Source organism: Galendromus occidentalis, unplaced genomic scaffold (genome assembly GCF_000255335.2).
Source record: "Galendromus occidentalis unplaced genomic scaffold, Mocc_1.1 scf7180000077440, whole genome shotgun sequence".
Lineage (NCBI taxonomy): Eukaryota > Metazoa > Arthropoda > Arachnida > Mesostigmata > Phytoseiidae > Galendromus > Galendromus occidentalis.
The window spans coordinates 788,287-800,183 of record NW_003805428.1 but is presented as its reverse complement, the minus strand read 5'-3'; the positions used below and the strand labels follow the sequence as shown (position 1 = coordinate 800,183).

The following is an 11,897-nucleotide window of genomic DNA, read 5'->3' as shown; positions in this document are numbered from 1 at the left end:
GGAGCGATCGACTGAAATTTTCGATACTTGTCTAATGAGATGCGTTGCTTACTTGGAGTGGAACCGAGTTGTTCTGCTCGTAAATGCGCTGGGCAGTGCTTCCATGTCAGAGAGACCCTCGAGATCACACCTGAATTCACATGATTTCCGAGAACCTATCACAATACTCCTTCGCGAAATCCCAAGGCATAAGACACAACTTCTCGTAATTCGGGGGAAAACACGAACTGCTTGCTTAAATTGGCCGAGAGCACGCGGTGTTCTAACGGCGTCGACCTCACGTGGAGCTCTCACTCCGTGAGCGACCATCGCGCCCTCACCAGAGAGGGTCTCTCCAAGGTCCCGAAGCCCGCGGCTCACGCTGAATGGCGAATCGATCCCTCCGTGTTTTCGGACCCACGGTGAGTCTCTCTGCGGCGGAAAACGTTTGGAAAGGCGTGTTCCGCAGTCTCAGAGTTGAGTCAATCGAAGGAGACGGATAAGGGGAGAAGAAACATGGAATTCGGGAGATATGGAAGAGGAAAACTGTAGGTCTTGCGCCATGCACCGTTAGCTGTGTCCGGGAACTCGCCACACGCGAACCCGGGGCGGGTGACCGCCCGCGGACACCTTGCTCGCGTGGAATCAGGCAGCTGGACGGGCTCCACGAACATGATTCACACAACATCATCGTGTAGTTTGAACACGATCGATTTGACCGCTCCCGGAGATGGCCCTGGACTTCCCACTCCGAACTTTTAGGGATTCCTGAGCCGCTCGATGCGCTCCTCCCCAATTCGAAGGAAGTGGATGTTTACGAGCAGGACCGAACCCATTCGGGCGCCGACGAAAGTGTACGTGAAACCAACAGCTCGTCGTCGAGTGTCAAGGTTCGTGACCCAGTTCACGCGCAACCTTTAAACTATCTATCCGCCGCCTTGTCCGATCTTTGACTGACTCACTCGATGGCAAATTATCGAATTGAAATAATCTGATTGAGAGCCGAATTCTCGGAAGATGGACGCTGAATGCACATGTGGGGATGAAGCTCGGCTATGGGCCTGTATGGGATCAGTGGTGCCCAATTCCATCCAACAAAACTGGATATTTAGCCTGCCGTCGCCCCGCCAATCTTCCCAAGAGCATGGACAGTTATCCCACACATCCCTCTGTAAGGGACCACTGTGATCGAGCACCCAGAAGAAGGGTCGTCACGCATCGACCAGGAAAAGTCCAAGAATTCCATCGCTGCCGTCTCCGTGTCTAAAGCGAACGACTGCTTCCCGGTATCCGCGACGCCGACGAGGAGCGTCATCTTCACTCTCTTTTCCTGCTGGTTCGGTGTCTCAGAGGCATATTTTCCCGAAAGTTCAATAGCAACGTGTTTCGGTTTGTAAAAGTGATGTGCGATCTCAGCCTCTGAAGATGCATTCGAGGATCGGGAACCTGGAGCGGTGAGTTCCGATTGAGAGTCTCCATTGTTTTCGCTGGAACTTCTGTTGCGAAGATCAGATCGCGGTCTTGGACGAGATGAAGTTCTAGTGAGGGATTCTCGAAGATCACATCCCAGCGCGGCGAATATCTATGAGCGGGATACTCGTTCGGGAATTCACTCAAGTCAAATTCAATATTCGCTGAAGATGCAACGCTGGTCATCGACGATTTCGCTTGTCGCTAGACGGGCCTTCCGATGCATTTGCAATCCTTCCATCGTGAAGCTATGACCTAATCATCGATCGTCCTTCACTTCGAGAAACTTGTTGCTTCCAGAGAAAAGAGAAAGAGAATTATCGGTCCGAAAACCCTCCAGATTTCTGGCGGAGCTTCCCCAAGTCTATTGACTAATGTGAGAGGTGAGTGAGCGAGAGATCCGATGGCTTTCCGGGGTGGACAGAGGTCCTCGACGCTCATCTGGGAGCGGGTTCCGAACGAGTTCTGAGATTGGACTCCCATCCAAATTAACTATAATGAGCGTCTTCCTCCGTTCCATGAGGGCCGTTCAGCGAGGATCGGGCGATTTTTCGGACTCTGCTTGCTAAGGCTCGTCGTCGTGTTGGTAGAACAGGTGTCGCGAGTGATGTCGGCTGCGAACTCGATGAAGCATAAGTTGCTTTTCATGCCGCTCAATTCGGCTGCGCCTACCCAGCAGGTGAGGAAATCAAAATCGACGATCCGCTTAATAATTCCAGCATGTCAGAATTGTAGTCTGCAGCATTCGCAATAGTATCGCCAAGCTCATGATTGGCCTCATCTCTCTCACAGTGGCACCTGATGCGCAATGGTAGCGAAGACCTGAGAAAGGTATTCTTGCTTTTACTATCGGGAGGTAGACCCAGGCTGATTGAAAAATAAGATTGAATCATGACTCATCGAATTCCCAATTTCTAGGTTATGCCAAGACACGTTTGTCTCGCCGTGGTGGAGCGTGGACGCATTAGCTTCGCGGACATTTCAAGAGTTGCAATATGGTGTCACGCTCTCGGTGTGAGACTCATTTCATTCTTCGATACACACGGTGAGGGAATGTCCCGAGTATTCCAGAGTTTTCACAACGACCCAAACACTCTCTCATAACCATCCTTATATGAGAGCAGTCATGAGAATCGATCTTCGAAATCATTCATAGTATGATGTTGAATTCTCAATTGGGTAATCCCGATTTCGCCCATTATACGTAGGGCTGATGATTTTTCGCGGAGAGAAATGGCATAATTCTTTTTTTGGTGTAGCAGCTCGCAAAGGGGTGACCCTATAATTCTCAAAAGGAACTGCGAGTGCGAAAAGGGGGAGGGGGACTGAGTGGAAGGTAGGAGGAAAAGGTGAAAGAGCCATAGGAAAAAATGCATTGACGCACTACCGAGAAGGGTGGAAAATTCAACTGGAGTGTGGGGCTCATGTACATAATACCCACTAAAAAAACTTATGGCTCTTGACTTGGAGGTAGAGAGCGGATAGTGTTGGATCTGAAGACTTTCGGATCGTACGTTGGAGGGAAGACATGAGGAGGAAGGGCATTCCATAGACGGGATGTGCGGGGGAAAAAAGTGGAGGCGAATTGAGCAGTACGATTGGAGGAAAGTTGGACAGAGTAGGGACGCTGCTTGGTACTTTTTCTGCTTACACGGGCGGGGACCAAAATAGGGGGAACGAGGGAAGAGATTTCATCTGAGCATTCTCCATGGAAGTATCGATAAAATGATCCCGAAGATGACAAATACCCTTGGAGTTCCGCCTTCGCGAGATTGTCGTCCTCAAACCACGGTATACTGGAGAAGACGAACTCGGGATCAATTGCGGTGACTCGTGAATAGACGGGATCAAAAACTCGGCAGGCCTTGAAGAATGCAGCTGCTGGCTGACGGAATCGAGCGCTAGACCCTTCCGAGATGTAGCTTCGTAGTCTCTCGTGCGATCTTCGTAACGCCTTCTCCCGCCCAAGTTGGTTTCCGAGGATTCAGATACTCTGAGCCATTGCGCCAGCAAATCGAGGTCTTTCATCACAACGTGCGCCTTGACCTCACTGCTCTCGGATTTCTTGAAAACTCCCGTAAGGTGGGGGCAGCACAGGCGGCAGAGCCACGGAACCCCCCTTTGCTTTCAGATAGTGAGCGAAACGAGCCTTTCGAGACAGGCAGGCCGTGAATCCTATCTTCACTGGAAGTCCCAGCTTGTTCACAGATTTGAAGACTTCTTGCCATAACTCACAAATTAGGTTCAGCAAATGTGCCGTGCACGTTACGTAGACGGCATTCAGGAGAACTGCCCTCAAGCTGTGGCTCCACGCTTTATGCATGTAGGCGGTGTTATCTGTCACGAGCGCGCTGACCTTAGAGAACGAGACGTCATCTTCGTTGAGCTCATTAATCACAGCTTCACTAATCGTCTTGTAATTAGTTGAGACGAGGACGTCAGAATTCAGGAGCGGAGCTCGCAATCTGGTCTTGAATCGGTAGTTCCTGCAGGCGATCTACAGCGAAGATGTTGGAAACATACCGGTCCTCAGCATCTATCGTCTCGTCGCAGACGATCGCCAGCGAGCTCGAATTTTTCAGAATTCCTTTAGGCTCCTTCACATGAGTCTCGAAAACGCTCGGGAGGTATTTCTGTCGCAGGTGACGGGAGCACGGAATCGCCCCGATGTTCTTGAGGTTGCGTTCCAGATAGAGTTTCAAAGATGCTTGCTCGAGTTTATAGAGTGGGATATTCGCGCTGCGAAATTCTTTGACAAGGCTCAAAAGCTCCACCTTGCGCTGCTGTTTCTGGGATGACTGCTTGTCGAACATCTCAGGAACTACCACTTGGAGCTTTCGTTCTTTCACGAGCGAGGCCTCCTTTCCGGTAACCTTCCGCCGATGTGACTTCGAGACAATATGTTTGCTGCAAGAGTCTTTGCGAACATGGTCTACTGGAATGTTACAGCTGCTGCAGAAAAGGAGACTACCGCTCGAGTGCTTGGCGCGCATAGCCGCTGTGATGTTCTTTGCCAAGTTCGTGATTGGTTCAATTTCATGAGGGTCAAACCGCCGGGATTCTTCTCTCGATTTGACTAATCCGACATCAACGCTGAGTGATGCCAGGCTCATCGTTCCTTACCGGAAGCCATTTTGCTGTCCGAGAACACCTGACACGTGGTATGCCGCCGAACCTCGAACATCGACGATGGTGGAGATCGAACATTTGACGTCCGACCGCATCTCGGACGCGCAAACCCGATCTGTTTGGAGCTCACTCTATTACCAGGGATACTGCCTTTCGTAGGTTTCCTGTGAAGCAGATTTCGCCCCGCCGAATCCTGTCGGGATAGAATCACTCCCATCGAAGTGGAAATCCGAAGGAAGGAGAATTTCGGCGTCGAAATATCGCAATACCTGGTTTGTCGCTTGAGATCGTCAGGAATCGCGGATTTCGCGGAAAAATTCCAGAATTCGCGGACAACCTCGGAATTCGCCGATTCCGCGATCGCCGCGAAAAATCTACAACCCTATTTATAAGTCATCGTTCATCTCAATATCGCCTATGAAGGTTGAGAGTCACATCGGTCTCTGCTCGGGACTGCATGTAAGGGTCCCAACGCCCCCATTCGGTATCCCGACGGAAAAATGGGAGAGGGGCATCCTTCGGTGAACCGGAGAACTATACGACGTTTGGAGGCCCGATCAGACTAGCATGTGCTCGATTCCAGGCGTGTTGCTCAACTCTCAGGACGTGCTACGGAAAGAAATCCAGGCAAGGCTATTCGAATGTCGTCAGCCGAAGGACAGCATCGTATTCGTCGGACCGGATGACGACGGTGAGCATTTCTAGTTTTTCAGGAAGCCTGAATAAGACATCCATACAGCTCACGGGACGACCGGGGGGGGGCGCGAGAGTACCTAATCTCGGAAAACACCGAAATATGCAGTATTCTAATTACTTCAATAACACAGCCCGACAGCCAAAATCTGACAGAGAAAAGGATACTCATTTTAGGGTAAATCGGGGTCGCTGATCACGAATCCGGCGTCAGAAAATTCGAAAAGGCTCTAGTTTTCGAGTTTCAACGGATGAACCGAAGAAAAAATTGTAAAAAAATGTAACTCGCGAAAACCAGAGCCTTTCCGAACATTCTGACGCCGGATTTGGAATCAGCGACCTCGATTTACCCTAAAACGGGTATCCAATTTTCTGTTAGATTTTGGCTGTCGGGCTGTGTAATAATTGAAAATACTCTTACAGTTCGGAGCGTGATCATGTCCGGAACGAAGGGAATCGCGCGTGTATTAGATGTGATCGATGGACAGGACAAGGTGTTATTCTAAAAGAGACCCATGAAGAGGCACATGACCGGGGACATAATTTATTCCTTGAATTGTTATGATTCGCTTCGCCACGATTCAATCACGCTTGCGATCGATGGCTCTGTTCTCCGGAGCAGCAGTAAACTTCCGAAGTGACCGATCTTGATCACTTTGCAGGTTGGAGTTGTTGTTGGCAAAATATTGAATGAGGCCGTCAAGGCGAAGGAGAACTCGCTCCAGATCGCAGATATCAATTACAACGTCAAAGCAATCGAAGCTCAACTCAGTGGTAAATTGAGGGACGGGGAAGGGAAATGAGTCGACGTCGACGTGAAACATTGATTCAGCATGCATTGATATGCTAAGCGGTCTCGTCTGTCGGAGCGTCTACCCATCGCTTTTTCCAGTGGCTCATCCGGGTGTCCCAGACCCCGAGTGTGTTCTATGCTTCGGACCCGCATGCATAAGCGTGGGACTCATCCCATGGCAACTAAATCACTCCGAGATCATGTGAGTTTCTCCAAGAGCAGGCGAAAGAATTCGTCCCACTCGATCACCGATTCGCTCTCTCGAGCATGAGCATTCGTCGATCACTCTGCTCGACTTTCTTCCTTCAAATCACTCATTGGCGCTGTTTCAGCGAACTCGACTCTCACCACAACATACTCCCGTCACAATTCCTCCAAGCTTTGGAAAGATACGCGAAGATAGAGAAACGATTTGGGAAATAGCTTTTCTGTCTATCTTGTTCCCCCGCTCATTCGATTGCTTTCCGTGGAGACGTCGGAGAAGCTGACAGAAATCGTATTAGCTGAAAATTTGGAACAATCTCGATATGCTCCGCGGGTCTCTGCCGTAAACCCCCAGCGCTGAAACAGATGAAGCGGTCGAAACTTCCAAAGACCGAGCGCTCATTGGCTTGGACGTCGTTTAGCTCAGGTAGAAATCCCTCGGCGGGCTTGTTTAAGGGACCGTCGATCTCGAAGAGTGTCCCCGCCGAGATGCACAATTCGGACTCGATTGATATCTCACATGAACGATTATAGGTATCTCTGCCATTCATGGGCGGCGTTCTACGCCACAAACCACGATGCGTGTTCACATATTTATAAATGTTTTGATGAGAATACGTGAACGAGGATGCTCTGTCCTTGGCCCTGTTTCGAGCGGCGCCTCAGGAGAGGATCGAGCCGCCCCCTCTGGGTAATTGAAACTGTGGTACCGCTCCTGGCGGCCTCCGGGGAAAATACTTCAATAGAAATGAAAGATGTAAAGTGCCGGCATGTGGAGAAGAATCGACTATCTATCTTTATCGGCTGAGAGACTCTTTCTCTGGAATGGCCTGAGGGGGGGGACGTCTGAAAATCGCCACCGACGAGCTTGGAGGAATCTCCGAATACACATCCTCGATACTGCCGTATTTTGGCGGAGCTGGAGCACGAGATCCATGATGCTTATTCAATGGAATTTTTCGCGCGAGTCGGCGACGCAAGTCGAACGGAACCGGTCATTTCAGAATACTCAGGGCGAATGTCGAGAAATTCAAGTTCGGGTTGGAGGGATGGCTGTCTGCCAGGCACAGAGCCTGTCGCTCTAAGGACTCGGGCGGAGCGCCGACGCATCGACTTTCGCAGTTCTAAGTCACTGTTGCACCTACGCGGAATCTTCATCAGCTCACAGGACAGGGTCCACGGGACGACTTGGATCAGTTTCTACCAGTATTCGGGGTTGCTGGCAAAATTTTGCGCATCTCGGAAGACTGGGGAAAGGCATGCTGACACGGCAAAAAGGTGCCCCACGATGAGGGGAATTCGAGCCATTTGAACTTTCCTTCTTCATCTCGGAGAGCAGCGGCAGGAACGAAGAGGTAATCAAAAAGTCATCCGAAAGATTCTTCGCAGGGAAAACGAGCCCGCTGACGACCCTCTAATGACTGAGCAGGATGAGTGAAACCGCATTCACAAAAGTCGCATCACGTGTTGGTGAGCCGTGACCTCCAAGGGCAGATGTATTACCGTTGCCTGTAGGTAATATGTTCCTGAGAGGAGGACTTCCGAATAGCCATCTGACCTTGCGACCGCGTGATCTTTGCATTCCGCGATCGAACAAAATCGATGAATCACAACGGCCCATTCACGCGAACGCCTCTTCGATACAGGCAGCGATCGATTTGTAGCCGACGCATGTTCCTCGATTGCTGCTCTGAGGTTTTCTTCTTGCCCTATATGGACTTTTCCGAAGTGAAGGGCTCTCCATATGTACGTGTATGCTGAAATCCATGTCGGCCTGCGGACCGGCTGCCAAGGAACATACTTGAGCTCGCCGACCCGCGGAACCTACTGGGGAACCGAAGCTCGGAATGAAACCTGGGGATCGAGAAGAGGAATACGGAGCTTCTCGCTGATCCGGTGATCGAGATTCCTGAACGACGGCCCGTATTGAAAACATCCGTCTTCGGGCTGTGCAGATTCTCCCGAAACGAGAAAATTTCGAGACTTCATATCAAGGTTCTATTCTCGACGCCGAGTGGAGCCTCGTGCATGGAATGCATAGCTGACGCCGTTCATGCTGGACGGAATCCTCAGAGATTCTAGCCCCTTACGGTCCGCTTCGTTCCCGGAATTCCCATGCACTTTAGATCTGATTTGCAGAGCTGAGGAGCTTCTCCGATGATTATGATGGACGAATTTTATCTGCTCCAGGAGAAAGACGGATGTATTCATGGGGTTTCCGGGGGATCAGGTGAATTCAACCGCTCCATCTCTCGGCTGCTCGTGGAGAGCTCAACGAAATCGGGCTTGGCTCGTTAGCAAAGCGTGATGAGATTATCGAATAATCATCCCTTCTCGGCCAGGCCACGAGAGGACGAGCGACGTCGGCAATCAGCGGGTATTCGTATTCGAGGAGCGCATGATCTTATGGCTTCAATGCTTCCCATCGGTGAGACGGAAAACATAGGATGGAAGCGGCGCGCCGTCTTCCTCGAGAGGAGCCCAGGCTCAGCCAGGTTTCGAGAGTTCGGTCTCACGAATCGGGGCGGACGAGGAGATTACGGGAGCGTTGAGGGGACGATGAGAGGAGATCCAACAAGGGGAATTCCACTGTCGGGGTCGGAGCTATGGATGGAGCCCGGAGGCGGGTCTGGCGAGCGAGCTACGAGAGCGATCAATGGAAACAAGCACGCCAGACGGAAAATCGACCGACCGCCTGATTCCCAGGTAAAAGTAAGTAATTGCGCTGAGAATCTCTGATTGCTACAAGACGGCTCGAATGAATCTCGACGATGAAGCTCATCATCATACGCATCCTCGCTGAGTTTTTCCCTGTGGATCCATGGGAAACTCATCAAGCTCGTCTGCTCAATCGGATACCCGAATGAGCTGACAGCGCCGCTACGACTTCACCTCTCAGTCAGGATTTCTGGAACGATGAGCGTAATCTTCTAACATCGGTGTACAACGCTGCTTCGGGATACGTTGCTTTTCCATCGAATGCTGCGTCCGGATATCTGGTAGCCAATCGTGCCGCTGCGGTATGCTACGCATGTCGTTTGTACTTCCGCGTCGGCCTTTGTCTACTGCGAAATTTTCTCACTTTTATTCCGAAACCCCGAGAGTCTGAATCATTCAATCATGAGCTATTGCTGTTGTGATTCTAATCGATTTTCACTTCGGTGCGCATTTCCAACCTACGGCACTTTTTTGACGTTCGAGAATACCCCGCTCGAACGCTTCCTTCTCTTGGAATTTTTTCTGCGACGTGATCGTTCAATCTATGACACCTACCCTTTCCGGGCGAATCTTCAGCCAAGGCAACAACAGCCTCGACAAGGTATCGATGATTCTCCATCGGATTTTTATAACGGCATGGTGGCCCCAGTCGGAGAACAGTTAGTCGATTGCGTCAGACGTATCTTCGAGGCTCACGGTCTCTTCAGGTCTGGTTTCCGCATCGCTCAACGCGTCGTCTGCCGCACACCCTCGCGGACAAACGTTCAGATAGATGAGATCCTCGAGGAATTCCAAGCAGAATGCTTAATCAACGGCATGAACCTCTCGAATCACTTTCTACAGGTCATCGTTCGCCAGATCCGCTTCATAATTATTCATCGTTCAACATCCAGATGGAATTACGTAGTGAAATAGTTGAATAGTCTCTGAATCGGTCGCGCGCTGGATTCAAGACGACCTACAATTAAGTCTGCCGTCTCTCTGCATTCGCATTCGTTGTACGAACCTACCGGTTTAGGGACGGGGGCACCCTATGTATTTTAGTTTCAATTGCTCGGGATCCCGGAGAGTTAGAAGTTGGACTGTTCAGCTCCAGTTCTGAATCGTAGAGCACCGCGGGATTTCTCGGCAGTAGGTAGTAGTGAAGTAGTGCCTGGAATGAGTCTTCCATATTCCAGACGACAACGATGGGAAATTTCGCAGCTAAAGAAGAATCCAGTGAACCAAAAGTTTTGAGCTCCAGAAAGACGGACGGGAATTCACAAATATCGAAATGGAAGAACTTCATCAGAGAGGCTAAAGATGGCAAGGCTCAAGGGAGCGAGAAAAAAGCATCCCCATGCCCCGCTAACTCCAAATGTCTGCAATATGACGCCGGCGCGAGGAAGAAACAAGGGAACGGCTGGGTGTATGAAGGTGCTCTCAAAGTCCTAAAATCAGATCAGTGCAATCTCAAGAAGTAAGAAGCCCCCATCCCGACATGCTTCGTAAAATCCGAGCTCGAGTCCACGAGCCCCGTCCGTAGAGGAGAGGGAAAAAACGTGAGCGCATGAAAATTGTGCATTGAGTTTTCTTTCTTGCTTTTACATTTGTGATAGAGATTCCACTTGGAAGTCGTCAACATTAGGACTAGCTCCGTCGTGCCGACTCCTGACTGCGCCTCGGTAAGCGAGCCCACAGGAACTCCTGTCAGGCGAGACACGAGACTGGTCGTCGAGAGGTCTGCGTCTTGTTTGAGCAGGCGATTTCATGCATCCGTGCGGTAGCGGAGGGCTCCGAGTGCTGTCCTCGATTCTTGTGAGATCTCGTGCTCGTTATAGGTACTAGGAGCTCAATAGAGCAAAAGCTCCCGGCACTTCCAGCTTGTCAGGGAAACGGTTGAATCTGAGGGGGAATTCATCGGTGCGCTCGTTTTTCGCCGCTTGAGACTGAGATGACGCAGCTTGAGACTTGAGACACCGGCTCGAGGGGAACTCGAAGACCAACACACCACTCACTCTTGTTGCACGCTCATTCTAATGATATCATATTAATCATACGATCCCCCCCCCCCGGAGAGGGCGATTCCTATCCAGTGGAGTGCAATCGTACCGCACCTCTGCATCGGAGTCCGAGCGTTACCCAATGGAATCGAGATGTTGACGATTTATTTACATCGAATCGATGCAGGTCTTTATTTTCACACAACAATCGAGGCTGATGCTACTCGCGGATCAATCAGCCAGGGACGTAAATTCATTCACTGTACAATTAGGGGAGACACGACGCGAGTTCACCGAGGCGTCATGATTAGACTAGCTCTTCTCTTCTAATGATGAAGTCCGAGGTTCCCCGTGCGGCGCATGTGTCCAATATCAAACTCGTATTCCCACGTTCGCGATCGCGCCTTTGATCCCACCATTCGGCTCAACACGGTGCCTCTGTGTAAATTCGTCGATCCGTATGTACGTGTGTGTGTATGGATGTCTATGATGTTTGCTGTATGTCCTATGTCTGTACGTATGTACACGACAGGGCGAACGAACAATCCGACTAAGGGTTCCAGTTCGTGCTTCTGTTTGGCTCTGTCGAACAATTGGCACTTGCACGTCGACTCTTCGCTCTTCGAAGCCTTCGTCAACCGGAGTCCATGGCGCAATGGTCTGTCAACAAATCGATTTGAATGACAAAGAGCGGGAAAAAAACCGATCCGAACTTGGCAAGAGCTGGCAGTAGACGAACGTTGACGACTTCGCGAACTGTTCGCCAGCGGGAAACTCCTCCTGTATAAATTGGGATATTTCGGGAAAAAATACATTTTTGATGAAAAAAATTATCGGCGTTGAGAGTTCGAGCCCCTCCCGCCTCGGAACGAGTGGGATCCTTATTGTTCTCCAAGACCGGAGAGTTGGTCAGATGTTGTCGATGGATT

The 11,897-nt window shown here is 50.5% G+C and overlaps 2 protein-coding genes across 2 annotated transcripts; one reads left to right on the top strand and one right to left on the bottom strand.

Moving 5' to 3' along the window:
- Positions 1–3,496: 3,496 nt before the first annotated feature.
- Positions 3,497–4,673, bottom strand: LOC100898413 (uncharacterized). The gene is made up of 3 exons (XM_003743173.1): positions 4,573–4,673; positions 3,973–4,356; positions 3,497–3,854 (listed from the first exon to the last, which is right to left on the bottom strand). Exons 1-3 carry the CDS (start codon positions 4,671–4,673, stop codon positions 3,497–3,499), a joined length of 843 nt encoding a protein of 280 aa, XP_003743221.1.
- Positions 4,674–5,145: 472 nt separating this feature from the next.
- Positions 5,146–6,487, top strand: LOC100898264 (dehydrodolichyl diphosphate synthase complex subunit nus1-like). The gene is made up of 5 exons (XM_003743172.1): positions 5,146–5,269; positions 5,695–5,765; positions 5,934–6,045; positions 6,164–6,266; positions 6,397–6,487. The coding sequence occupies exons 1-5, from the start codon at positions 5,146–5,148 to the stop codon at positions 6,485–6,487; spliced, it is 501 nt and encodes a 166-aa protein (XP_003743220.1).
- The last annotated feature ends 5,410 nt before the right edge of the window (positions 6,488–11,897 follow it).

Coding starts and splice junctions, on each gene's coding strand:
- LOC100898413 (XM_003743173.1), bottom strand. CDS start 4,673: ATGCGGTCGGACGTCAAATGTTCGATCTCCACCATCGTCGATGTTCGA. Junction 4,357..4,572: donor GGACAGCAAAATGGCTTCCG/GTAAGGAACGAT, acceptor AGACTCTTGCAG/CAAACATATTGTCTCGAAGT. Junction 3,855..3,972: donor ACGATAGATGCTGAGGACCG/GTATGTTTCCAA, acceptor CAAGACGATTAG/TGAAGCTGTGATTAATGAGC.
- LOC100898264 (XM_003743172.1), top strand. CDS start 5,146: ATGTGCTCGATTCCAGGCGTGTTGCTCAACTCTCAGGACGTGCTACGG. Junction 5,270..5,694: donor CGTCGGACCGGATGACGACG/GTGAGCATTTCT, acceptor ATACTCTTACAG/TTCGGAGCGTGATCATGTCC. Junction 6,046..6,163: donor AATCGAAGCTCAACTCAGTG/GTAAATTGAGGG, acceptor CGCTTTTTCCAG/TGGCTCATCCGGGTGTCCCA.